Genomic DNA, 25,424 nt, shown 5'->3' with positions numbered 1-25,424 from the left:
GGGAGCATCGTTGGGGGGTTGCTTAAACCTAGGCTTCGTGCAGTGAGATGTCATCACTGGAGGGTTGTGGGGGTAGGGGAGGAATAGATGCAAGTCTCTCTCCTGCCCAAAGGGTGATGGCAGGGTTGGCAGCCAATTTGCAGTGCCCCGCAGGGCTGGATGCAGCTGGGGGACTCCTGGCCAGAGCCGCCCCTCTTACCCCTGCAAAGGTTTGGGGTGGGGACGCGGCCACATCCCACATGGGGCAAAACACCCAGCGAAGGCACCACAGACCTGCACCCCTATCGCTGCCTCCCTCCTCACTCTGCAGCTTGCACAGGGTGGGATGAATTATTGAAGCAGTAGTGGCACACAGCAGCACTGCGAGGCTTTTTGCTGCTGAAAACTCTCCTGTCTTAACAGCATGTATCCTGCACCCTTATATTTTGGGTGTATAGAGCCAGAGGTAAGCGGGATCTCTCTGCTCATCCACCCCTGCTCCTGCCCAAGGAAAGCCACCGTCAACAGACCAGACGCTCTGCAGAAAGGGTGTAAGCGCAGGGGTACCCAAGCGTTTCATTCTTCAAACTAAATCCTCTCAGTTAGCACCTGGAACTTGCACTTTTTAATTACTCTCTCAGGGAAGCTTTAGTCAAAAAAAAAAAAAAGAAAGAAAAAAAGAAGGAAAGAAAGGAGACATCTCCTCTATATTAACTTGCTCTAAAGCTCCCTGGGGATGTGGAGTGGCATTTTTCCTTATCAGGTTTTAAAACAGGAGCTTCTGCAAAGAATTACAGACTTCAGCTCACAATTCAGCAAGCCCACCTCCTCCCCCCCGACCCTCATAGGCACCCCGCACAGCTCCCTTCACTCACAGCAAACCGAGTCTGCACTGCCTCATCGTTCCCATGCCCCTGATGTCCCCCACTGGGGCAGAGCTAACCACATTTGCAAGGTATGCCCAAATTCATGCTTGTTTTGGGTTCCCTTTTGGGTCCAATGCCTTTGCAGGGCAAATCCAGTGTCTTTAAGTACACCCGTGGTCACGCTGGCACAGCAGGTGATGAACTGATGGGTTAGAAGTAGCAGTGCTGCACAAGGTGAAGCCCTCAAGCAAGCTGGAGATATGGAGAGGACTGCCAAGTGCAAAGGCACTAAAAAGCCTGGATGTTCCAGCCTTGCTCCAAAAAGATGTGTGGCTGGCACCTAACCAGTACCCCTGGGAGATGGGCAGCAGGGAAGGTGCCCTGTTGGGTTTGAGGACACCGCGGGCCATGAACAAAGGAGGAACTGCGGCTCATTGCACTTAATAGCCCACTAGAAAAGGATTCAAGGCCATTTCCCCCCTTTCTGCAAACGACAATTTCTCATTAAGAAACAAACTCCGCTCCTAAAACTGACACTTTCTGCAGGAGGCTCACAATTTTTCAATGAAACCCAAAAAATAGAGAGGAGATGCTTGCTAGAAAACCCTCGTACATTTTGCAGACACCTTCAACACATAATGTATTTATCTTTAAGCATGCCAAAAAAAAAGAAAAAAAAACCATCAATTTTTCAGCCTTCCAATGGAGATTTTCTGATTAGCCCCAATTACGGGTATTTTAGTGACAAGGCAGCTCTCTTCCCCATTCTGCTGCCTCCATGTGCAGCCTGCGTGCACGCTAGGAAGCCCTCCTAGATGCTTTCAGCTGGCAAATAAACACCTACACGGAACTGCGTGCTATAGAAAAACGACATTTAGAGGATGTTGTGATTACAGGGGCAGGCACTCCGGCAGCCGGCACGGCTTTCCAGGACTGCTGCTCCTGCTCGCCCTCCCGGGCAGGCAGCACCAGAGGGACCAGGGGCACCATGTCCCCCAGGGACACACACACTGGGCTGCAGAGCCACAAGGCCAACACGGGCTGTAACACAACTAATGTTTTTGGGTTTTGATCCCTTTGATGTGATGATGACGCCAGGGATGTGGGCTGCAGTCTGGGGGAAAAAACAGCAGAATCAGGCGAGCTGTCACCCACATGCCACCGCTCCCCAGCAGGGGCTGCCATCTCCCCATCTTCAAAGGGCTACAAGGGTGCTGCCTTGCCACCCTGCTTTCATCTCCCTCGTTATCCTCCCCACAAACATCCCAGCAGGGAGCGGGCACCTGTTGCCAGAGGTTTAATTGCATCCCTGACTTGATGCTCTCCTGTCATCCCTTCCATCCTGCATCTCTGTTGGGCAGGGGGTTGGGGGCTTGTTTTGTGGGTTTTTTTCACCCATTTCTACTTTTTAACGATCCAATTCCCTTTTATATCAAGCCAAGTGCTTCTCCTGAGTGCCTCAGTCCTGACACAGCTGCAGCAAGCTCAGAAGGCAGCCGGCAACGCCGGTGGGTGTCCTGCCGTGCCGCCCTCCGCAAGGCACCCACAAATTAATCTGAAGAGACTTCTGTATTTGGAGCAATGCCATGCTCTGGCAAGGAGGGGTGGGAGGGTACCCATCACACGTATCCTGCCTGCCTGACCATGCAGAGAAGGGAGACAGGCATCAGACCCAGCCCTGAAACAGCCTTTCAGCCACCAAATCTCCTTTCCTACATCCAGTCCTTGGGGCAGGATGAGGAGCATAACCCAGATGGGGAAACACCAGAGTCCGAGCATCCCTAGCCCCAAAGCATCCTCAGACAGATGGACACTTGCTCCTCTGGGGAGGGAACTCAGCACAAGCCCCTAAGCAATGCCAGAAAACCCTGGCACCCTGGGGATTGGACACCCCAGCAGAGCCTTGTCCCAGCAAGGGATAAAACCTCATTTTGGTGCAAACTTCACCATTTTTGCAGCCTAACACATGAATTCTTGCCATTTCAGGTCACCCGGAGCTGCTCCCACCTTGGGGCCAAGTGCTTGCCCAACCTAATTACAAACAGTGCCCACTTTGTTGCGTTGCATTTCCGTATTTCAGCACTCTGTAGGCAGAAACTCATGAGGTAAACATGAGCATCCCAGCGTCTGGGTTTGCACCCTGCGGGCGACGGGCTGCCTCTCTCCCTGATGCGTGAAGGAAAGAGGCCTCGGCTCCTCGCGACGCAGCCGGTTAATTAAACCAGCCCTTCACCTCTGGAGGAATAGGTTTAGATCTGCCTTGGGACACATGTAAATTAAAGTCAGCAGCTTCTAAGCCCGGCCCGCTATGGTTTATTCATGGAGGAAAAGTAAAATTCAATGTGGTTTTTTCCTTCTCAGGGTGGTTTTTTTTTTTGGCTCTTTTTCTCACGGATGAGAAATGAATCAAAGTGGGAAGGCACGGAGCAGGATTTCAAAGGCGCTTGCAGGGTAGGTAGCTGCGTGAGGCCAATTAGAGGCAACAGGGTGTGGATGCATCCATGTTCGCCTCTCCTGAAAATCCCATCCCTCATCAACCAAGGATTTGCTCCCCTGGGGTGGACCAAGGTGCTCGCAGATCAAGCTACGCATGCCTGGCTGCAAGCAAAACACAGCCGGTGCTCACCCAGAAGAAGCGTTTCTCCTCCAGGAAGGTGGGCTTGGGAAAATTAAGGGTCTCTGGATGCAGAAGAGCTTCGACACCAACTATTTAGCTGGTATCATCACCCTAAACAACAAGTTTAAGCCCAGAGCAGGACAAGGAAGCAGACAGTTCTAGCTCCCATGTACCCTGATGCTTGCTGCCTGTGGCACCTGTCTTCCCAACAGGTCCACGCTTGCCCATTTAATCACCCTCTGGGCCTGGCTTTCTCTGTTTTTCATGGCTGGGGGGATTTTGGAAGTCTAAAGACAAAATCTGTCCCAGATCTGTTTGTTGGATGAGAAAGGGGAGAGCACACACACCCTGGGCAGACGGCACCACGGGGCTGCCAGCTCACCACCGAGCAGGGAAACTCGCTTTGCCCTCCAAAACAGCCAATGGAAAGAAAAACAAAACCACTTCTCAAGGTCACTTTTGCAAAACACTTTTCTCCTGCTTGAGCTTTGCTTCACTTTAGTTTCCACTTTGCATTGGTGCAAGGCTGCCTGGTATCACGCCGTGGCTCCTCCGCCACCCGTGGCTCGCCTTCCTTTCCATAAACCAGCCATCGAAATAACGATGCCCAACCTTCTGCTCCAGCACTTTTGCATGTGAAATTAGGGGTGAAACACAGCTGGTGGGCACACAGCGTATCTCATGGAGACCCTCCAGTCCCCAGCCTGTTTCCATTTCTCCCTCTGTTTCAGCTCTTATCCCTTGGGAACTAAAGCACCGCTATGGAGAAGAGGAGGGAGGCATTGCAGGGAAGAATGAGGCCAGCACTGCCTCTCCAAGCACCCACTTTCAGTGATCAAACACAAAATAATTTGATCAAACGCTAGACAATTTATCCACGTATGCAGGGAGGTTTAGGGTGGAGTGACCGGCAGTCACATGGCCACAGCAGTGACTGGTGCCGGATGCTCCTCACCATCCTAATGCTGCCTGAGTTTATTAATCTGAGTCAACAAATGAAGGGGGATGGAGCTCTCGGCAATGACTTGGGGCTATTTAACCTTCCTATACTCTTCTTTAAAAACATATGCAGCTTGCCATGGGCTCTTCCCTCTGCCGGGGCTGTCAGCCCTGCAAGCAGGACAGGGCTGAGCTTGTCACTGCTGCCCCAAATGCTTGCGGGCAGCGGGGCAGGGGCAGTTGGGAGCTATCTGAATAGTAGCCGCAAATTAAATGCCACAACACAGCTCCCCCTGGGAACATGATATAAGGAAAGGGAGATTGATTTACCAGTAAAAAGACAGCAGTGTTCAACCCCCTTACTCCTGGGCTTTCCCACCCCAACCAGCACTAGGTGAACATTTACATCTCTGCTGTACATTAAAACCAGAGCTAAGAGGTGGGGAGCAAGCCAAGAAACCCATCCTGCACTGGCAGTGAAAAACAACTTAAGGAGAAAATGGGTGAGCTGGATGGGCACACCGCCGGGGAGCCAGACGGCAGCAGGAGCAGAGCAGCCGGGGAAGCACTGGGGCTCCAACAGCAGGGCAGGAAAGCTGAGGTCTGCCCAGGGGTTTCAGAAGCTGCTCCCACCTGTCCTCTGGCACCCCCAGCCCCACCGCTTTGCCCATTTTTAACAAACAAGGTGGTTTATCACAGTTGGGTGCCCCATCTTAACTACAGGCACAGCTGTAATCTGGATTTCAGGAAACCCTCGCAACTGGGGGCACGCTTGGTTTTAATGAGGGTGGTAAAAGTAAGCCACCTGAGCTTAAGGTGGCTAGTGCTGCAAAGGCAAGCGATGCTCATGTGCCACCTTGGTGATGCTGATGTGCACGAGTCCCACTGCGTCACATTACACCAGTTGTGGTGAATCGGGCTGAGGTGCCCATGCAGAGCGTGAGCCGGAGAGGGGACCACCAGGACCGGTCCCGGTGAGCAGATGCTTCCCCAGCACTGCAACATCACCAGCAATAATCCTCCCGATGACTTTGGAGCAAATGACTGGGGGGATCAAGATGCAGGCTAGAACTCATGTCCCAAAAACGCAAGCCCCAGAAGATGCTCTACTCCCATCCCGGGCATCGGGCTAGATACAGGAGTCACGGAGCAAGATTATTTCCCCCATGAACTGCAGCAATGTAAGACTCTGGGAGTCGATGGACACGGACTGGAAGCCATACGGAAGAGCCAATACTTTCATGTACCACTTAACCCAGTACATTGTGTTCACCTTTCAACGCCTACATGAGCTATCGAGCCACCTAATGAGCAGGAAAGCAAGCTGCCACGAAAACTCATGGTGGATTTCAGAGAGTAGCTTTTCCCCCGGGTACAGAGGTGCTGGCAAGGGCTGTATTTAGAAATCCCCTGAAAATGATGCAGAGCCTTCCCGGGGATTACAGGAACCACCAATGTCGCTCCATAACCCCAGCCCCTCGTCTGACAGGGAAATCGGGGCAGCATCGCCCCTGGGCTCCTCGAAGCACAAACCCCTCCTGGCTGGGAAGCTAACATCTCCTGTTCCTGATAGGAACTAATTAAGCACCTTTTCCTCCTTTGCCAGCTCACGCCATGCAGTATCCCCTCAATCTAGAGAACATCAAGTGCTTATTAATTATGTCTGAAGTGGTTCCTCATTAGTGCTGACGCTATGAAGGATGAGTCACTCCGGGATGGGGTTGGGGGATAGCTTCAGCCGCAAGGCCAGGCTCGTGCTGCTGGAGCGGGGTTGCTGGCACGGGCAGGGACACGCAGACACACAGCTTCCTTGTGTCCGTGCCAGGGTACTGGAGGACATTGTGGCTTGGGTTGCACTGGGATGGTGGGATGTCCCATCATGGAGCAGGAACCCCCATCCTGGTGGAGATGAGCTTCAATGGCTGCCGTTTGGCTGAGTGCTTGAGGACTGTGCCCGGGAATGGATTTGGCAGGGGAGGATGGATTCAGCAGGGGAGGATGGATTCGGCAAGGGGAGGACGTCCTGACCAAGGTACAACTGCTTTCCCACATCCTTCATCCACCTCAAGAGCCCCATGCATGGAATTAATTAGAATAGTAATTAAGAGAGCTCCCCTATGAATATTTATAATGGAACGAGCCATAATTACTATTCCTCAGAGGAAAGGCGCCTTCTTACCCAACCGCGGAGAGGAGAGGGGAAATGCGGCACCGACCAGGGGACCAGAGGCACTGGCTGCTCCTGCCTTCACGTGTACTTGCCCACACATGGCCTCAGCCCCTGGGAAACTGCCTCCATCATCCCATGCAGGCATGAGCAAAGCCCTCCCTTTCCACCCCTGGGGGCAGCATTTTCGGCAGCAAGGCCTATTTCCCACAGTCAGGTGCAATTTACTATTATTTCTATAAACAAGCATCACTTACATGTATTTTGTACGATTTCTCTCTCTTTTAATAACGCCTCCTTTCCCACCCTAAGCAGTTAAATGGTGTCCGCTGCCATTGACTTGCCCTGCTCCTGCTGGGCGGCTCTTATCAGCCCTAATCTCCTGGAGCCAGAAAACACCTAAAAAGCAATTTCTGAAAGTTTTACTCATCTCCCTCCCACTTATTTATCTTTCCCCGTCCATGCTCTCCCTCTCTGCTCTATTCCTAAAATTTTCCCTGCCCAAACCGCTCAATTCCAAGCACCTTTTCCCAGTAAGCTTCTGGCTGAGTCCCTACCTCACTACCTTCATCCCATCTTTCCAACACCCCCAATATAACAGCACAGGAAAGCACAGGAGACCATGGAAATTTTGACTTTCCTTCCCAGTTCCCCTCTCTCCGCACATGGTTGAGCTTAAAAACTCTTCCCAACCCCGCTCCAGCTGGCAGGAGAGCAGGTCCCAGGAGCATCTGAATCCCCCGGCAGCCAAGCCCAGCTGCCTCCGGGCACCACAACAGCCCACAGCATTTGCTACAAAAGAAAGACCTTGGAAAAAAATGCTCTCTCATGGTACTTGGGCTCCACTACCAGATAGAAATAGGAAGTGAGGAAAGATGAAAAAGTGAAAATAACAGACGGGCTTCTAGGGCAGTGCATCGCTGCGGTGCCAGGGGCAGAGGAGAGGAGACCGCAAGCAAGACAGAACAGTTGGATCCCCTTCCATGTCCCTCACCCTTTGAGGTTCTCCTGCACCCACCAAGGGAAAATTTGACTGGGGCCAAATTTCCACTCTCTCCTCCCTGCATGAGGCTGGCTTACAGAAGATGCTTGGTCCCAAGGGCAGAGCCTGGCTTGTGGATCAAGAGCAAAGGGAGGAGCTGGAGATGTTCATCCCACAGTGGACGTGCTGGTGTTTTGGAGACCCCACGCACTGGACCCACCTCAGCAGCCACTGGGGCTTGAGCAGCACAAACTAACTGAGACCCCCCGCCTGCAAGTTCAAAGGAGAGTTCACAAAGCAGACAACAGATTACGGTAATTTGATGCAACTCCGCATCAATATAATTACCATCAGGTCATTGTTGGTTGCAAGTGTTGCTGGATGGAGTGAGGAGCAGCTTGAAGCAGTTTCCAGGCTGAAGCACAAGGGTGCAAAGCTATGGTAGGTCATCCTCCACAGCTTGCTGACAAGCAAGATGGAGCTGGAGTAGGCGGCATTCCAACGGCTCAATGTCCAAGTGGAAACCAGTAGTGAGTGGAGTCCCTGAAGGCTCCATACTGGAACCAGTACTGTTTAATATCTTTATCAATAACATAGACAGTGGGATTGAGTGCACCCTCAGCAAGTTTGCAGAGAACACCAAGCTGAATGGAGAAGTTGATTCACTATAGGGAAGGGAAGCCATCCAGAGGGAACTTGACAGGCTTGAGAAGCAGGCCCACGTGAACCTCATGAAGTTTAACAAAGCCAAGTGCAAGGTCCTGCACCCGGGTCAGGGCAATCTCCAGTACCAGTACAGACTGGGGGATGGATGGATGGATGGATGGATGGATTGAGAGAGCAGCCCTGTGGAGAAGGACTTGGTGGACTGGTGGGTAACAAATTGGACATGAGCCGGCAATGTGCGCTTGCAGCCCAGAAAGCCAAGCATATCCTGGGCTGCATCACAAGAAGCATGGCCAGCAGGTCGAGGGAGGTGATTCTGCCCCTCTGGCTCCACTCTGGTGAGACCCCATCTCAAGTACTCCATCCAGCTCTGCTGTTCTCAGCACAGGAAAAACATGGACCTGTTGGAGTGGGTCCTGAGGAGGGCCATGAAAACGGTCAGAGGGATGGAACACCTCTGGTATTGAGAAAAGCTGAGAGAGTTGGGGTTGTTCAGCCTGAAGAAGAGAAGGCTCCAGGGAGACCTTACTGAGGCCTTTCAGTATAAAGGGGGCTTGTAAAAAAGACAGAGAGAAACTTTTTACCAAGGCCTGTAGTGACAGGACAAGGGGAACAGTTTTAAACTGAAAGAGGGTAGGTTTACATTGGACATAAGGAAGAACTTTTTTATGATGAGGGTGGTGAGACACTGGAACAGGTTGCCCAGAGAAGTTGTGGATGGCCCATCATTGGAAGTGCTCAAGGTCAAGTTGTTCGGAGCTTTGAGCAACCTGGTCTAGTGAAAGATGTCCCTGCCCGCGGGGGGGTTGGGGGGTTGGACAGGATGATCTTTGAAGGTCCCTTCCAATCCAAACCATTCCATGATTCTACAACTCCCACACCAGCTCATCCCCATGCCACAGCAGGGAGGCAGGCAACCTGCTCAAAAGCTCCCAGCCAGGGAAAGGACCTTCTGCAAATGCCATCAACACGCTGGCACTGTCTGTGTTGGTGCCACCACCAGGAACAGGAGAGGTGCCCAAGGCTGCAGGGTGGGACAGCACCCACTAACCCCACCTCTAAGCACAGCCAGCTTCTCCCTGCTGAAATCCCCAACTGTGTCCCATGCCGGTGGCAGCAACAAGTGGGCAAAAAAAAGGAGTCTCCTCCATCCTCAATATCTGTTACACATAAGTCAAAGCCACCCAAGACTGCAGGGATTTACTGTATGTAGGCAGCTCTGGAAGCTTTTCTTAGTTGTGAAACATAATTTGCACCTTGGGCTCTCTAAGAATAAGTTGTCTTAAATAATAATACATGATTAAGAGCTCATGAGCAGATTGGATGTGGAGGCAGGAGGTCTGTGACAGCTCCAGGTCTCACCCTGTCGCCCTCGTCCCAGCACCACCGTCCCGCTGTGAGCCCCGGCCCCACTCGCCCAGCATGCTAAAACAGATGCCCATGGCAGAACTGGGAGATTTGGGTTTAGCCAGAAGATGACAGTCCCTGGCAGCACCCAGACAGGCAGAGAGCCTTTTTTCTGTGCCCAGAACCATTTCGAGCTTTCAAACAGATTCCCCATTTTGCAACAGAGCAAAACCCACAAGCACCAAAGTAATCCCTGCTCCCGAGGAAGGTGACTGGCTCCCTCTGCGCCACAGAGGGGACATGCATGCCGGCATGCATCAACCCATCCCAAAGCTACGTCCAGGGCAGGTTTTATCAAGTGATTAGTTTTAAGCGCCTTGGTGACATCAGGCCTAGATGCAGATAGGTACTATAATATAGTAAAAAATAAAAAATTTAAAAAATCGGATCAAAATAAGTCACTATCAAGTCTCACCTCACAGGCAATTTACCCTCCAGGCTGCAGACCCAGCAGAGGAAAGCCAGTCGAGCTAGGGCAGAAATTCAGTTCCTAATTCCCCTTGTCTATCAGTTCCCCAGGACGCCTCTGCTTTTATGGATGAGTTTTAGACAGCAAAGCCCAGAAACCAGACCTGAGGTCAGAGCCCTCCGCCTCTGGCATGGCACACAGCCCCATGTCCCAAGCTTTGCAACTCCTGCTCAAAAAAGCAAGGAGAGGGCGAAGCTTTGCCCGCACTGACCGGAGCATTGTCCTGGAGAGGCCCCAGGGAGCAATGAGACGAGGGCAGCGTTAGCCCAGGCATCGCTCCCTGCTCACAGGGACACTGCCGCCAGGAGGTCAGCGATGACCGTGCAGGATGTAGCCACGCTGAGAGCATTGAGGTGACCAGCTCCTATCCCCAAGCCCACAGCTCTCTCCTTCCTAAAAAACATTTTCATACCATAGATAACATACAAGCAGGTGAGTCCTGGGCTTAACACAAAAACTAAGCAATGCAGTTCCACCCCATGCCATTAATTACATTTTCTCAGTTGCCGCTCGCTGGGCAAGGCTCCCCTGGGAGCCCTAGGTGGGGGAACATCAATTCCCTCCTCATGTGGGTTTGCACATCTTAATTTGAGGCATCCACAACTGAATATTTAGTCTGGTTTGATGCTCCGATAGATAAGGCGTGGATCATTTCTTGGCCGTGAGTCTGCTGCACCAGCTGAAGACGGATGGATTTTCCCATGGCTCCTCAGGCCTCCTTCAAAGCCCTGCTTAAGTGCGCGAGCGATGCTTTGATTTAATCACTGCGCTCCTGTTCTCAACGTATCCTCTGAGATACAAGACACCGGGCGTGACAAATGACCACTTTTAAAACACTCGGAGTTAACACCCACAGCACCGCTCCATTTATCACCGTCTGGGTGCAGAATGACCCAGGTAGCGGATGCAGGGTGGATGGAGAGGGTGGAAAATTAAAACCTCCATCCTTCCTCTGCACAGACCCGTGGTGCTCCAGGCCCGTGCAGGCAGGTCCGCTGGAAACGGCCACAGGAAAGCAAGGTGAGGTGCAGCAGCCTCACTCGCTTCACCTAGCCCATGGCTTATTTACAGCTTGCATTTACACAATGAGTCTTTCACTTACTAAAATATCATCGGCGAAGGCTTGTTTCCCAGAGCAGAGGTTGCAGGAGACCTGCAAAGCCTGACTGTAACCCCAGGGCATGGCTCCCTAACGATGCCCTGCACAGGGGAGTGCCTGTAAGTTATCTCATGGTCTAGGGAGAAAAAAAGTCCATTTTATTATTATTACTAGCCAGCTGGGGTAAAAAAAAACCTTTTTTTTTTTTTTAATTATTATTACTAGCTAGCTGGGAGAGATGCTTGCTCCCGAAGAGCTTGCCATAGGCTGTGCGGTGCAGTGCAGCCTTGAACATGGGCAAAATCCCCATCCCGTGCAAGCAAACAGCAGCAAAACGGCACCAGCCAAAGCTGTTCCCAAAAGAGCTCTCTCGTGACTTTTTTTTTTTTAAAAAAAAAAAAAAAAGGGTAAAAAGGAAAAAGTTATAGAAAGGCTTTAAAACTCCCCAGGCTGAGTCACTGGGTTTGCCAGGTGCTGGCTGTTTGCAAACAAGGGTGGGAACAATGCGGGTGCCGGACGCGGGCCGGATCCTGCGCTTCCTCACGGCTCTCCCATTGTCCGGGAGAACAATCCCGCTCTGGCCAGAGAGCGAAGGGCCTTCGACATGATGGCGGCAGGGTGAGAGCTGGGTCTCCTGGGCTGGTGTAAGCGGATAAGGTTAAGAAAGCTGGGTGGGTTTTGCAGCCCCACCACGGCAGGGATGCTCATGGATCCGTGCCCACAGCAGCCCCTGCAAGCGCATACAGAGCTTTGCACCCCGATATCCCCAGAAAAGATGAGCTTCCCCAAGCACTTCAGCTACCGCAGAATGTTTCCTAGATGGACAATTAACAAGCCAAGGGTTTGGAAGCAGATTTATGCCCCCATTTGTAAACAGGCTCATGAAAAGACACTCGGGGGGGGGGGGTTGGGGAAATCAAGGGGGAATTTGTCTTTCTCTTTTAAGACTGGAATCAATGTAACACTCAAAAGTTCTTGTTATGGGGAGGGGAAATACATAAATGGCCCATGATACAATTTGAGGAGAAAAAAAATGATATGCAGAAAAATAAACCCATACATCACAGCTCAGAGGCCATTCCCTAATCCCTCCGAGGCCATGTGCAGCAACAGTACGGCCGGGGCAGCCCAGCCCTGCGATGCTTGCCCGGCCCCCATACACCCCCTCCCCGGGGCATTTTCCAGGCTTCCTCCTTAATTTCTCCATTGGAGGGGGCTGGATGACAGGGATAACCCCCTGTACCTCACAGACCACACTCGGGATTTGGGGGACAGAGCTGGAGAGCGGTGGCTGCAGTGCCTGAGCCTCCCTGCCAGCAGCAGCCAGGATGCATGGTCCTTCTCCATCCCTGCACCAGGGGAAAGAAAAGGGCCCGAATCCACCGGAGGAACATTTTGGCTAATAATGTCTAATTAAGATTTCCATTAAAACCCATCACACTCATTAGAAAAAAAATTTAACAAGGTTTTACTGGACATTTTCATTGTGAAATTATTACGGGGGTTAATGGATGCCTTCATTAAGGCATAATTTAAGAAAAAAAAAAATCACACTTTTTTCTTTTTCTTTCTTTTTTTTTTTCCCCCAAGACGCAGTGATTCAAATGCTTCTCCTCCGCAGCATGGCCGTGGTAAAACTGGGCTGCCTGTTCCACCCAGCGGTGGAAGCAGGGAGATCGCTACCAGGCGAAGGCAAAGCCCCTGCAACAAAGGGGAGCATCCCTCCATCTCTCCGGCGTCGCTGCCCGGATTCGGGAAGCGCTGGCGGAGCTGCTGCTTCCCAATGCAGCCCAGCCGGGGAGAACGGCTTAGGCTGATGCAGGACAGGAGCGGGAGCAGGAAACCTGATATGGTATTTAAAAAAAAAAAAAAAAAAAAAAAAAAAAAAAAAAGAAAAGGCCCATTTTGAGTGGTCGGAGGTTTATGGCTCAGCTAAACCTGGAATAAAACACCTCCCAGACGTGCCCACTGCCAATAGGGGTGGAAGGTGCCCCAGCTGCACAGATGTTCTCACTTTGGTTTAAAAGCAGCTTTTTTTAATGGTTAGTTTCTGCCAGGCGCCCAAGCCCCAGGGGCGCAGAGGCAAGCAATGCATGGGGAGGACGAGACCCGCTGCAGCCCCAGTGTGCTGGCACACTGCCCAGCCACCCCACCTTGGGATGCTAAACAGGAAAAAAGCTTGAAATCCTACTTCCAAACCCACAGAGAAACATTTTCATCGCAAAGCCACCTAAAGCATCACAAGCATCAGCTGCAGCTGCAGAGACTCCCTTTCACCCAAGCTGCCGAGCAGACATCCCGCCAGTGCATCAACCGTGTGTCCACAGGTACAGATCGAGACGGAAAGGTTTCGAAACAAACTGGTTAACCTTATCCTGGTCCTCTGGAAAGAGCTTGAATAAGCACTGATGGTTTTTAAGCCCAACTATTTAAGATCACAGGCAGGGGTCTCCATGGGCAGCCCAGACCTCGATGTGCCTACCCTGCTCAGGGATGCTGCCAGCCCAGCCAGGCATCCTGCCCTGGGACAGGGCCAGATTCCAGCATGCCATTGCACCCCAGGGGACACCGGAGCACCCCTCTGCCAGCCACCCTCGCCACCAGCTGGTGTGACACCGGCAGCCACCAAACCAGGGATGGGGAGAGGGATGCACTTCCCAGCGAGCTGGGATTCCACAGCTCCGCTAAACCAAATGCAAGGACAGGCAGAAGGGGAGACGGGCAGGGAAAGCACTTTCTTTTTACCTCTTTGGTTTTCCCCTCTTGTTTCAGAGAAGAAAGTGTTCAAAAAGGGATTACTCGCCAGAGAGGAAGCTGCAGGGAGGCAAGAGGCAGCGGGGTCTGCACAGAGGCTGGAAGAGAGATGCTTCCCAGCTGTGGGGAAGTACGTGGACCAGCAGCATGGAGAAAAAAAGAAAAATAAAACCACCCTAAAAAGTAAAAAAGGGCCTTTCTGCAGCCCCTGCAATGCTTGGCGTGCTCACCCTGACGCAGGCATCAGGGTGACTGGGGACAGAGCTGCAGCACACCCTGGGACAGGTGCACCCCAAGGCACGGGGGAGCAGGGTCCCGTGTCCCCACGACACGGCAAAGCAGCCCATGGCCTCCCTTGCTGTTGTCTGCCCATGGGACAAAACCAATATCACCTTTGTCACCCGAGCAAACCTCTCCTGGGTGCCCCAACACAGTACGGGGGCACTAGGACAGACCATGGCATGGGGAAAAGGCAGGCAAAGGCACAGCCAGAGAGACTGAAAAGACACAGTTCTCAGCACAAGCAATAATTTGATTGGGAAAACTTGACGTCTCCCTTATTTTAAGTGTTAGCAAATTATTCTACTACTAATTACAAAATGTTCATAATTATTATTAAAACAACCCGACACTTTATAAATCCTGCACTCTGCTATTGTTTCCAGCCTTCTGTGATGGATAAATGGAGGAAATCAATAATTATTGCCAGGGCTGCTTGGCGGGAGGGGAGGATAATGGGGAAACCGGCACAGGGCCGCTTGCTTCTTGACATTCAACTGGTGGGATGTGTCCTCCCTCACTACCCATTCTCCAAATCTAGCCCTCCACACACAAGGCAGGAGGGAAGGACAAACAGAGAAAGGAGACAAAGAAACCAAAGGGATGAACAAGGCCAAAATAAACCCACACACAGCTTTGGCAAAGGCTCAGCACAGCCGGCGCATCGGTCAGTGGCTGAAGAAGGGCTGGGGGACCCGGACACAGATGGGGTAGGGGACCAGCTGCCTTGTGGAAAGCCAGGGATGCCTGGGAGCAAGGATGTTCAAGGAGCAGCCTCTGCATCGTGGGCATTGCAGCCCAGCTTTGTTCTTATTTTGTGATTTTTTTTTTAATTTTGCCATCCCTGCTAGCTCAGATTTCCAGCTGTTGCAAGCAAGCAGGTTGGTTCGTTATCCCAAGCCACAGCAGCTTGGAGGCTCCTGACCACACTACAACAGGAATTTGCCAGGAGGGGAAAACAAAAGTGAGGCAAGCCCAGGAAGCAGCAGGACCGCTCTCTCACCCCTTCTCCCTGGGTTTTTAAACACAAAGTAAAAATTCAGCACAAAGCTGATTTAGATCCAGACTTTTTTCTTCGCTGGCTTCTCCATGCAACTGAGTTATCGCCTGGTACTGGGAAGGTCAGAGAGAAAGTCAGCGTGATTCCAGCAGACACAAATTCAGTGCCCCATCCTCAGCGTCAAAAGAGATAAAAGCTGAGAGATACCCACAACTGCTGTCATTCTAGTGAGGGGTTACCTTGCCATCATTAGGTTTCAGAGTGGAACACCAGCAGAGAAAGGGTTTAATAATTTTCCTTGAGAAGAACAAGTGAAATCCACCCAGCATGCTCATCCAAGGTCTCGAACAATTTCCCTGGCCTCCCAATGATCCCCGTTCCTGTTTTTCCTCCCACCTCTTCTCCGGCATGATGATGCATTGCACCTTGACCACGCAAGGAACCCATAAAGCAAGGCTGAGGGACGGGGCAGAGCAAGACAAATGGATTTAATATCAACCTGAACTGAGCGTGGGCTATGGCACCAAATGAATTATTCATTTTGGATTCAATAACAGCCTCCATTTCGCATTGGCCCACAGCTCTCATGGGCACAAGGTGCCGAAGCGGATGGGGTAGGCAGTCCCACCGGGTTTTCGGGTACGGCATGACATCACCCAGCTGAGAGCAACACGCCTTCGCACCAGCCAGGAGGTCTGTGCCAAACCCAACCAGGCCAGGACAGAAACAAATAATGGGGCAGATTGATAAAGAAAATCTCCCTCCCTCCCACCCCCATCTTAGCATTGTGGTGCTAATGACCCCCCTCACTCTGACCCTAAAACATGACGATAATCTCTTCGGGACTCGAAAAACCTCTGACGAAGATTGCATTCTGCCTGTGTCTTTTGCGAGCGGCTAAGTGCCGATAAAAGCTGGTATTAATGAATCCCTCAGCGGCCCCGAGCTCTGCTGTCAGCACGAAACCGCTCCGGTCTAATAGCCCCATGATAGGCACAGCCTCTATCCCAGGGGGTGGGAGGGATGAGAGAGGGCTGGGGGAGCTAAACAATTCAACCCTATTTTTTTCCCCACTGCTGAGGAATTAAGCACATTTTCTCAGCCTTAAAATACCGGGGGATTTCCTCCCCGCCCCGCCCCCCCCCCCCCCCCCCCCCCCCCCCGCCTTGGTGACAATTCCCCCAGGCTTGTTAAGTGGCTTATCTCAGGATGATGAAGGCTTTGAGCAGATGTCACGAGTGTGTGCCTCCTGAGAGCCAGGGTGCAATCCTGGCAGCATCCCTGCGAGGCAAACCCAGTGGGTGAACAAGGCAGGGGAATACAACTCCTTCGAGAGCACAAAGACAAATAGAAAACCAATAAATTATTATTTCTAAACCTTGTGATGTGCCACCTCCTGCCTGCTGACCTTTGGGAAGGGCAGCAATGGGCTCAGGTCTTCCCTCATGGCTTCCAAGGTCCATGGGATACAAAGAGGAGCTTGAAGGGTGTGCATGAGTTACCAAGAAGCCAGAGTCCAACCCAAGGTCAGATTTTTACTCAAACGCAGTTAATTTTCCAACAGTCCTAATGTAAGCCCTGGCTCAGACTTTTAGGACTGGTTTTAGTGAACTTCCAGAAGGGGCTGGTGGGTTTATTGGTTTTGGGTTCCTCGCCAGCGTTGAGCAAGACCTTCAAACATGCAGGTCCCATGCACAATCCCAGCCTTTTGTCCATTCTCCTGACGTGGGAACTGGGAAATACTCTCACAGGACTGGGAGAGGGGAGTTATCAGAGCTCTGCTCCGGAGACAGCATCGTACCAGCGCCCAACAGCACCCACGGGATCATCAAAAAAGCATGGTCCCGTCATCACGCACGTGCTTGGTGCCATTTAACCACCTGCTTGGTCTGCACCCGCAGTGTACGTCAGTGCCTTTCAGGATCCCAAACGCTGCCAGTCAATCCATAAAGGACATTTCTATCGCCTTAGACCTGCCAGGATCCTGAATTTTCCCCTCAAGGAGCCCGAATGCAAAGCGTGCTCCCCACACAAAGGCAAAATGCTTGCCAGGAGCTCTGCAGAGCCCACACTTGGGCGGCGCAAGGGGTTTCTCCTTCAGCATCAGTGCTGCCGAGGAATGTGAGCACAGCTGGAGATGGGTGCTGCAGCACAGAAAACTCAGCAAATTCCCAATGCACAGGGGTCTGCTCGGTGCAGCTTTGATGGCATGAACACATCATGACCGTTCTGGGGTTTGCACAAGAAAAGGAAACAAAAAAAGACATGGAGATGGATCTAACGCCCACCCTGAGCAGGTCTGCTCCCACACCTCTCGTGTCCTGCTGTCATCCATCCTCTGCCCTGCCCCAAACTATGATCACTGGGTAGGTGCAACACCCTCCTCCGGGGGGGTTAGAAGCATTCAAGACCCCAGCTTCCTCCACCACCCTGGCTGGCAGTGGATATAAAGGTCAACACCACCAAAACCTGTGGCAGTTTTACTTTATCATTGTTTTCCTATATTTCTGGCAAAATGACATTATTTCCCAATTTCAGTCTTTAGCTAAAATTAGTATTTATTTTTCCATGATGAGAAAATGTCATTTTGCCATAAAACCATGTGCGCTTTCTGTTTGTTTATTCAATAGAGGAACGTATCGCCAGAAATGCTCCCATTTGCGAAGAGCCCTCCCTCCAACAGAGTGCTTCAGCTCCTCACAGGAATAGACCATCTCCTGGTGGGAACAAAACCACATTCAGGGTCAACTGCAAAACTCAAAGGAATCCACCTGCGATGCTGCTTGATGTGAAAGCAAGGCATGAGTGCACGGACTCTGGCTGTTTCACAGTTGTTGGAGCCCTGTCATGGGAAGGCACTGCTGTCCCCACCTTGGCCAGGTGGGAATGTGGTTTTTCATGGTGAAAACCTACACAAGCTCCCAGGTTCAAAGCAAATGAACAAACAAGTTTCTCCACAGCTTGAATCCCAGCTTTGTCATTTTCATATACCCGGAGTTACAGGTGGAGAAGAAACACCGTGGTGGTCACCCCAAGGAGCATCACAGCCAAGCCTGGTGCTACATGTGCTGCCGCCTGCACCAAAAGAGGTCCAAGTTGGACCTCTTCCCATCACCCGCCCCCCAAAAACAGCCCTAAAGAACTTTGACACCTAACTTTGACTTTCTCCTTCTTCCCAACCCTTCCTGGACCTGGTGGGGCCCATCTTCTAGAAGCTATTTGGAAAGCACCAGTGAAATGAGGTTAGCTTCTTATGCAAAAAACCCTCTCCTCTTCCATCCTTCCAAGCAGCATACAAAAACAATACATTAATCTGGGAGAGGAGAAGGAAAGGGCAGCAAGTAAAGCTAATAGAAAAAAAAATCCTCCAACCTTATTTGAGAAATATTCATCAGAACAGCGCACAGAGATTAAAAACAACGAGCGTTATTTCCGTATTTATAACCCCGCACTGCAGAGGACTCCAGCAGGCAGAAGCATGCTGGTGGCGTGGCTGGGGGAACCCAAAAAAACCCAGCAAAAAAATTCCAATTAATGCCAAGAATCAGAGCGGTTTTGCTGCAGTCAGGCCCGACAGCAGCTGCCCGGCTCCCGCAGCTTTGCTGGGGAAATAACGAGGCAGATGAAAGCAGCTTAGCCGGCAAGCGCCGGCCCGCACGGCACTTTGAAGGCAGCGGATCACAGACGCAGCTTCCAGAGGGCTTGTGGTGGCAGCTGCACTGGCACTCGTGTCCTTGCCACACTGCTTGCCGAGTTTGGCCACCGACCAGAGCACACCGAGAAGCCACAGGTTAACCACTGCTCCCAAATCCCTGCCCAGTCCCCGAAGCAAAACTGCTTAGGACAGGTAAAAGGTGCAGGGCCGATTTAAAAACAAATATTGCCCAAAACGGCTTGTTTGGGGACAAACGTTTTGTTAGCAAAGCTTAAAAACAATAAAAGCGCCTTGTTACCCAAGGCCAACCTTACCTTTGCAAGCCACGTTGTTCTCCGGCTCATAACCAGCCTTGCATGTACAGCGGCCAATGGGGACCATCCACTCCCCATCCCCGTTGCAGTACAGTTTGATGGGCACATCCACCTCCTCAGCATTGGGGATGCAGGTGCCGCGGGCGGTCACTAGAGAGGTGCTCTCCGCTCCTGTCATCGTCTCTGGGAAGATGGCGAAGTTCTGCACCACACTGGGGCACTTCTTGAAGAAGACCCTGACGGACAGCAGAGACATACAAGCCCCGTAGTCCTGGAAAGCCAGGTAGAAGCCATTGCGGGTCAGTGGCCCAAAACTTCTCACTTCTGTGTTCACCTTCATCAACCTGCCACCAAAGTCCACCTGGGAGAAGCTCTCGTCAGCAGCAATGGTGTCGACTTTGAGGTAGGGTGCCTCTGTCCAGAAGGCGGACTTCTTGGTGGCAATGACAGAGTCTGTCTCGTAGTAGTAGAGGTTGAAGGTCTCCTTGCAGGAGCCAGGGACATTGGGGAGGCTGCTGCAGTCCCGCACAGTGAAGCGCATCTCGGTGTAGATGCGGTGAGCTCCACGCCGGTTGATGAATGTGGTGAGGAGCCAGTTGTTCTGGTTGGGCTCGAAGACGTTGCACACCTGGTACGTACGGATGGTGTTGAGATTTTCGTCGTAGCCACTGACTTCTTCCCACTGCAGAAAGGAGAAGGAAGAGAAGCCATGAGAGGGTGGCAGAGGGACTGGCAGTGGCCCGTGAGCTGCGGAGGTGCCGCTCACCCTGCACAAGGCAGGGCTGGGCTGGAAGGAGGATTCCAAAGCATCAAAGGGGGGCAGGATCATGGTCATGGACACATGACAGGATGCACGTGCAGGAACACCACCTGGGTCAGCACCAGAAGAAATCCTCACCCTCTTGCTCCTGCCCATGCATGCCTGCTCCCTCTCCCCATCGCTCCCATGTAATGCTAAAACATCTTTTCCATGCGGGCAATCACCTTAGCTGCCCTGGAGAGGACGTAAAAATGGGAAGAAAGATGGTCCAGGCACTCAGAGGCAGGAGCAGCATACGAGGCTACAGCTTCATTAAAGCCCGAGCCAGTACGTGGGCTGGAGAGTGAGCCTGACCCCAGGCTCTCGGCACGATGGGATCATTTCCCCCGGCAAAGAAAACTAACTAAATAAAACATTACCGCCATGAGAGAATATAGATTTGCAATTCGATTTATAGAAGGGCATTAATATAATCCAGGCTACAATTTCAATTAAGGGACAGCGGCAAACTGTGAATAGTCTATGATGGCATTAGAGTCCTACAGACAGATTTACAACCTCATAATCCATTCATTTTAACTAATCCATGTTTACAGTCTCCTCATAACAGCATTATTCATATGGCAATCTTTAAGCAGCACTTTGAATATCATGCATAATTTCCAGGAGCGACACTGTAGCAGCGCTAGGACATGTTTGTGCTTACGTGGGGGCACAACAGCAGATGGGTGGCACCGACCTGCCCCGTAGCGCTGAGTCTTCCCAAAGAGCTGATGCACCACAACCAACCCTGCAACCTTACAGATTTTGCCCTCTTCCATTTTCCGTTAAACAACCACGTTTCTCACCTGCTCCCCAAGCTTCCTCCTTGTAAACCACAGCCCTGATGTAAAAAAATACAGGTTTTTATTTTGTTTTCCAAGCAGGGTCCTCTGCACGCTGCCAACAAGCACAACAGAACATTTGCTCCCGGGTCTACCTATTCGGCTCTGCTAAGCTTAAGCAAAGATCACAGCTCAAGGTTGCACATTGTTGTTAAGCGATGTTTACCAAACCAGCAATAAAACCTCACACATCCAGCTGAGAGCTCTCCCTTCCCATGCCATGCCGTGAAAGCACTGCAAAAACCCCTCTCCACCCTGGACAAGACTGCGGATTCAGCGCCCTTTCATTTCCAGACACCTTTTCACACGAGAAAGATGCAAGGTCCTCCCCAACCAAGGGGGTTGGCATTGTTTCCCATTCCCACCTGGGCTTTGCATTACAGCCCTGTCATCCAATTAACGCCAGACAATGAGCTCTCTTCCAGCACTCGCCTGCCAGCGTAACACCAGCCCCACTGCTCCACTGTCTTTGCTGTGGGAATCCTCCACCTCATCCTGCCTGCCAGGTCCTGTACCCCAGCCAGGTGCACAGGAGGGGACCTGACCTGCTATCCTTTTATTCATGGTGCCCATGAGGGAGCCAGCTCCCTCCACTGGGCATCCCCTGCACTTTGCTGGTTTGTTTGTTTGTTTTGGGGGGGGGGGGGGGGGGGGGGGGCGGGACACAGGGAGGTTGCAAACAGAGCCTCAAAACTCAGAGCCAAAACCCGCTAGCGGACCCTGCCGCACTTCAGGTGCCCAGCACGCAGGGCTGCCCACAGCTGGAAACGACATGAAATGCCACTTGGAAAACCCTCATGCGGGTTTGGGGCCAGATCCTGATGCTCCCTTGGGCATCCCTTGGGTTGAGCCCTCCTGCAACCAGACACTGAAGAGCAGCAGGTTCCCCGTGGGTGGAAGGACTTACAGTGCCAGCAGCTGCTGCCATCAATGCCCTAACAGAGATGAACGCATCATTTTGACAAGATGCCGCTAAATAATTCACAGGGAGCCAGGGATTAAGACAATGTTTTTCTCCATCTCCACTGAGATTTAAAGCACGTCCAGTGGGGAGAGCAGAAGGAGAGCCCATGTCCCACCACAGCCAGTCCCCAGGGACCACAGTCCTTGCCACCCAGCTGGCATCCGTGCCCCAGCATTAACGTCAACAACCCTGCCAAGGCTCAGGGCACATCTGTGAGCCAGGGTGAACAGTCACACTCGGAACTCAGCATTCCACAGGGGGATGCCACCACCCAAAGGGACCCAAAGCCTGCACGGAGCCCATGCCGATGGCAACCCCAGGGTCAGGAGAGGTGGCTCATCAAATCCCCGTACCTCCAGCCCCAAGAGAGATGAGAGGAGCTTGGGAGAACGAGCTGAGAATCCAGCAGCAGCCAGGAGCCCCTCTCCCATCCTCCTGTCTCCTCCCTCCTGCCCCAAGGAGCATAAAGGTCCCATGGAGCAGGAAGGTCCCATTTATAGACAGCTGCTGCTCTTCTCCCTCTTGTTTCTTGGCTTCCCTCTCTGGTTCCTCTCTTCTTCACTTGTTCCTGTGATGCTATGGCTTGTTGCTAAGCCCCAAAGCAAGGCTGCCGGCGCACTCTCATTTTTTGGATGGAGGAAAGCATGGCAGAGGGAAAGCTTTGGTTTCTTACCCCGGCTTTCAACAGTCTGGGGTGAAAAAGAAATAGCACAGCCATAGGGTAGCTGCTTTTGGGAACTGAAGACTAAAAATAAGAAAAGAGCAACCAAGTTTGGGGTCTCTTTTGACTCCAACACAAGTAGAAATCCCCACGTGTATCTTAGCATCTCTATGCCAGGCTGCTTGGATGGTTCACAGTCTGCAAACCCTCCCTGGCACCTGCACTCTGGACAAGCCTCACCCAAATACTGGTCATTACCGTGGGACAAGCCAAGAAGCAGCAAAAATCTGCCCTCAAATATTTGTTGTGAACTATTAAACAGGACAAACCCTAAAACTCAGTGCTGTAACCAGGCAGCTTGTAAAGACTACTGCATGCCTGGAGCAAGAGGAAGACATTGCTTATTTTCAACTGGCATCCAACCTACTCCAAAACCTGCCTCAGCTGGGACATGATACCTACCAGCGGTTTCACTCCAGGAGTCCAAAATACACCTTAAGATGCCCCATATCCACCCACCAGAGCGCCTGATGCTAGAAAGAAAAGCCCAGTCCACAAGCAAGCAGACTTCACAGTGGAAGTCACGCTCTCCAACACACGCTACAGACTGACCCTATGTCTTTTAAATAAAGGACTTGATATTTTAAAATACTTTGTGAAAGATCTAATATACACTCCTGTAAAGGAGAAGACTCACCAGTAACTCTCAGAGGAGCAAGAGTTGGAGGGATGCAGGGATGCACATGGAGGGATGCAAGGATGTGGGCTGGGGAGAGGCTTCACTCTGCTGCTCCGCAGAGGGCGAGACCACCGTGCCTTATGACGCAAGCTCCCCGCCTGCCTTGCGCGGGCTTTCAGTGATAGCAGCTGCAGGCAGCTATTTATATCCCGTCTCCATCACCTGCGTGCGGCCCCCCTGCATTTTGCCAGCAATTTATCTGGGCCCACATTTTTTCCAAAGCAATTCAGTGGCAAAGCACCACGTTTCAAGGGCCTCTGATGTGCCTGGAGAGGATTTCATGCCCACTGCATGTGTGGTTCAGCTTTGGCAACAGTGCGCAACCTCATTTCTTTTCAAGACCTGGCCAAGTCAGTCACACCCTAACAAAGACACAGGCTGGCATCCTTTCCCCTTTGATGCCATGCCCTGGAGGCCCCGGGGACGAACCCCACTGCTGTACCCATCCCTGCCCGACCGGCTGCCTGTCCCACTGTGATGCCCATCCATCAACTTGCATCCCCTCCCACCACCACTCCTCTCCCCCCTGGCTCCATTTCTCACTTTCTCTGCCAGGGGAATGTGAGTCAGGTTATTTTATGCTTCCATTCCTCAAAGGCTCGTATTATATAAAAAAGATGTTTTAAGTGCCTCAGGGTGTTTTGTTCCTCATTACTTCATAAAAGTGACATTAATAGCCAGGGAAGAGCACTGCCGAGTGCAATTACGGATGATGTTCCAGGTATGAAAGCTGTTTTGAGCCTGCTAATGTTTCCTAATTACAAGCCTTTTGGCACAGGGAGAGGGAAGGCACGAGCGGGGGGATGGAGAGCAGTGATGGGGCCGGACCCTTCACCTGAGAGGAGGATAGGCAGGGGAGGAGAGAGCACAGGGATGGAGAAAAGCTCCATCTTCACCAAGACCCCGGGACTGGTTCAGGGAAGGGACACTTGGCCCTGGCCCAGCCACACAGCTCAGCACAGCAATGCCCTGGCCGCCCCACGCCAGCCCAATGGGGCACCGCTGCTCCCACCGCGACTTCCCCAGCTCCCCACCAGCGTTTTAAGACAAATAGTGTGAACCCCATGAGATCATGTAAGGATCTGCAGGACAAGTGGCACTTACCCCCGAAGGAGGGTTGGCGGTCCAGCCCAGCTCGGCTGTCGCTGTCCGCGTATCCATCAAAGTTTCTGAGGAAACACAAGAAAAGGAAAGCAAACTAGTTACTCCTGAAGTTTTTAATGACATTATGAGCACAGAGCCACAGAAAAACATTCTGTTGCTTTCACGGAGTATGCATCTGACCCTTGGAGCTGCTCAGAAATAAAGCAGCAGGTACCCTAATACATCTAATGAACTAAGGGCAGCTTCACTCCAGAGCAAGCGATGCAGGACAAGACTCTTTGCAAAGAGGCACAGCCTGAACCCAGCCCACGCTGCCATCTCTGACCCTCCCAAGCCTAGACAAGGAAAATAGCATCACCAACTAAAAAAAATTTTAAAAATTAAGAATCATGCTGCATTTCATGAAGTCGTTACATGCACGTACAAAACCGTGCCTAAAGCTGAACAGTAAGTTTGCATTAACTCCCTGGAAGCAGCAAGAGGCTGGGGGAAAGTCTCCCACCGTGGGCGGAGGGCACCCTCTCCCCCAGCGCCTCCGTACAGGCTTTTCGGCGGGTCCCATCCGACTCGCTTGCAGCTACTTGCTTCACTCTGCAACATTAGACATCCCCTTTTACGCACTACCTCTGTCTGGTACCCTGAGTTGTCACTGCACACAGTTATTATTTGTCAGAGTGATTTTCAAATACGCAAATAAAAATCACATCGTTGGAGTGGTGTTCCTCTGCTAGGGGTCTTTTGATGGCAGATTTGGTGGGAAATATTTAAAAGCTGTAATACAGCTGACATTTCCCTACTTTTATTCTTTAAAAAAAAAAACAACAAAACACAACAAGAATAATAGTGAGAGCAACAACATATAGAAACAGATGGGAAAAATCCTCAAGGTTTTATTTATTTGTTTGCAGCAAGCAGACATGCAGATTAATTTCCTCGATTCCTGTGTCTCAACCAAATGGGAGGAGGTGTGCCTCTGCCGGCTGGCATAGCTGAGCATCCCCTGTTCCTCCCCTTGCCCCTGTGGTCCCAGGTATTCACAGCAGCTTTGCTGCGCCAGGAAAACAGGTGCAACCAGAGAAATAAAGGTCAGGAAATAAAAATCAGCCCAGGAATATGAAC

The 25,424-nt window shown here is 51.7% G+C and overlaps 1 protein-coding gene across 2 annotated transcripts in view; it reads right to left on the bottom strand.

Moving 5' to 3' along the window:
- Nucleotides 1–25,424, bottom strand: part of EPHB1 (EPH receptor B1) — a 76,349-nt gene that overhangs the window by 25,692 nt on the left and 25,233 nt on the right. For both annotated transcript variants that reach the window (XM_075507626.1, XM_075507627.1), the window contains exons 2-3: nucleotides 24,306–24,370; nucleotides 19,194–19,875 (exon numbers count right to left, since the gene is read on the bottom strand). In XM_075507626.1, coding sequence (XP_075363741.1) covers nucleotides 19,194–19,875; nucleotides 24,306–24,370 — 747 coding nt within the window. The remainder of the gene's footprint in view (nucleotides 1–19,193; nucleotides 19,876–24,305; nucleotides 24,371–25,424) is intronic.

The sequence above is a fragment of the Mycteria americana genome, chromosome 7 (genome assembly GCF_035582795.1).
Source record: "Mycteria americana isolate JAX WOST 10 ecotype Jacksonville Zoo and Gardens chromosome 7, USCA_MyAme_1.0, whole genome shotgun sequence".
Lineage (NCBI taxonomy): Eukaryota > Metazoa > Chordata > Aves > Ciconiiformes > Ciconiidae > Mycteria > Mycteria americana.
The sequence above is the reverse complement of the archived record's forward strand: the minus strand, read 5'-3'. Positions and strand labels throughout refer to the sequence as shown.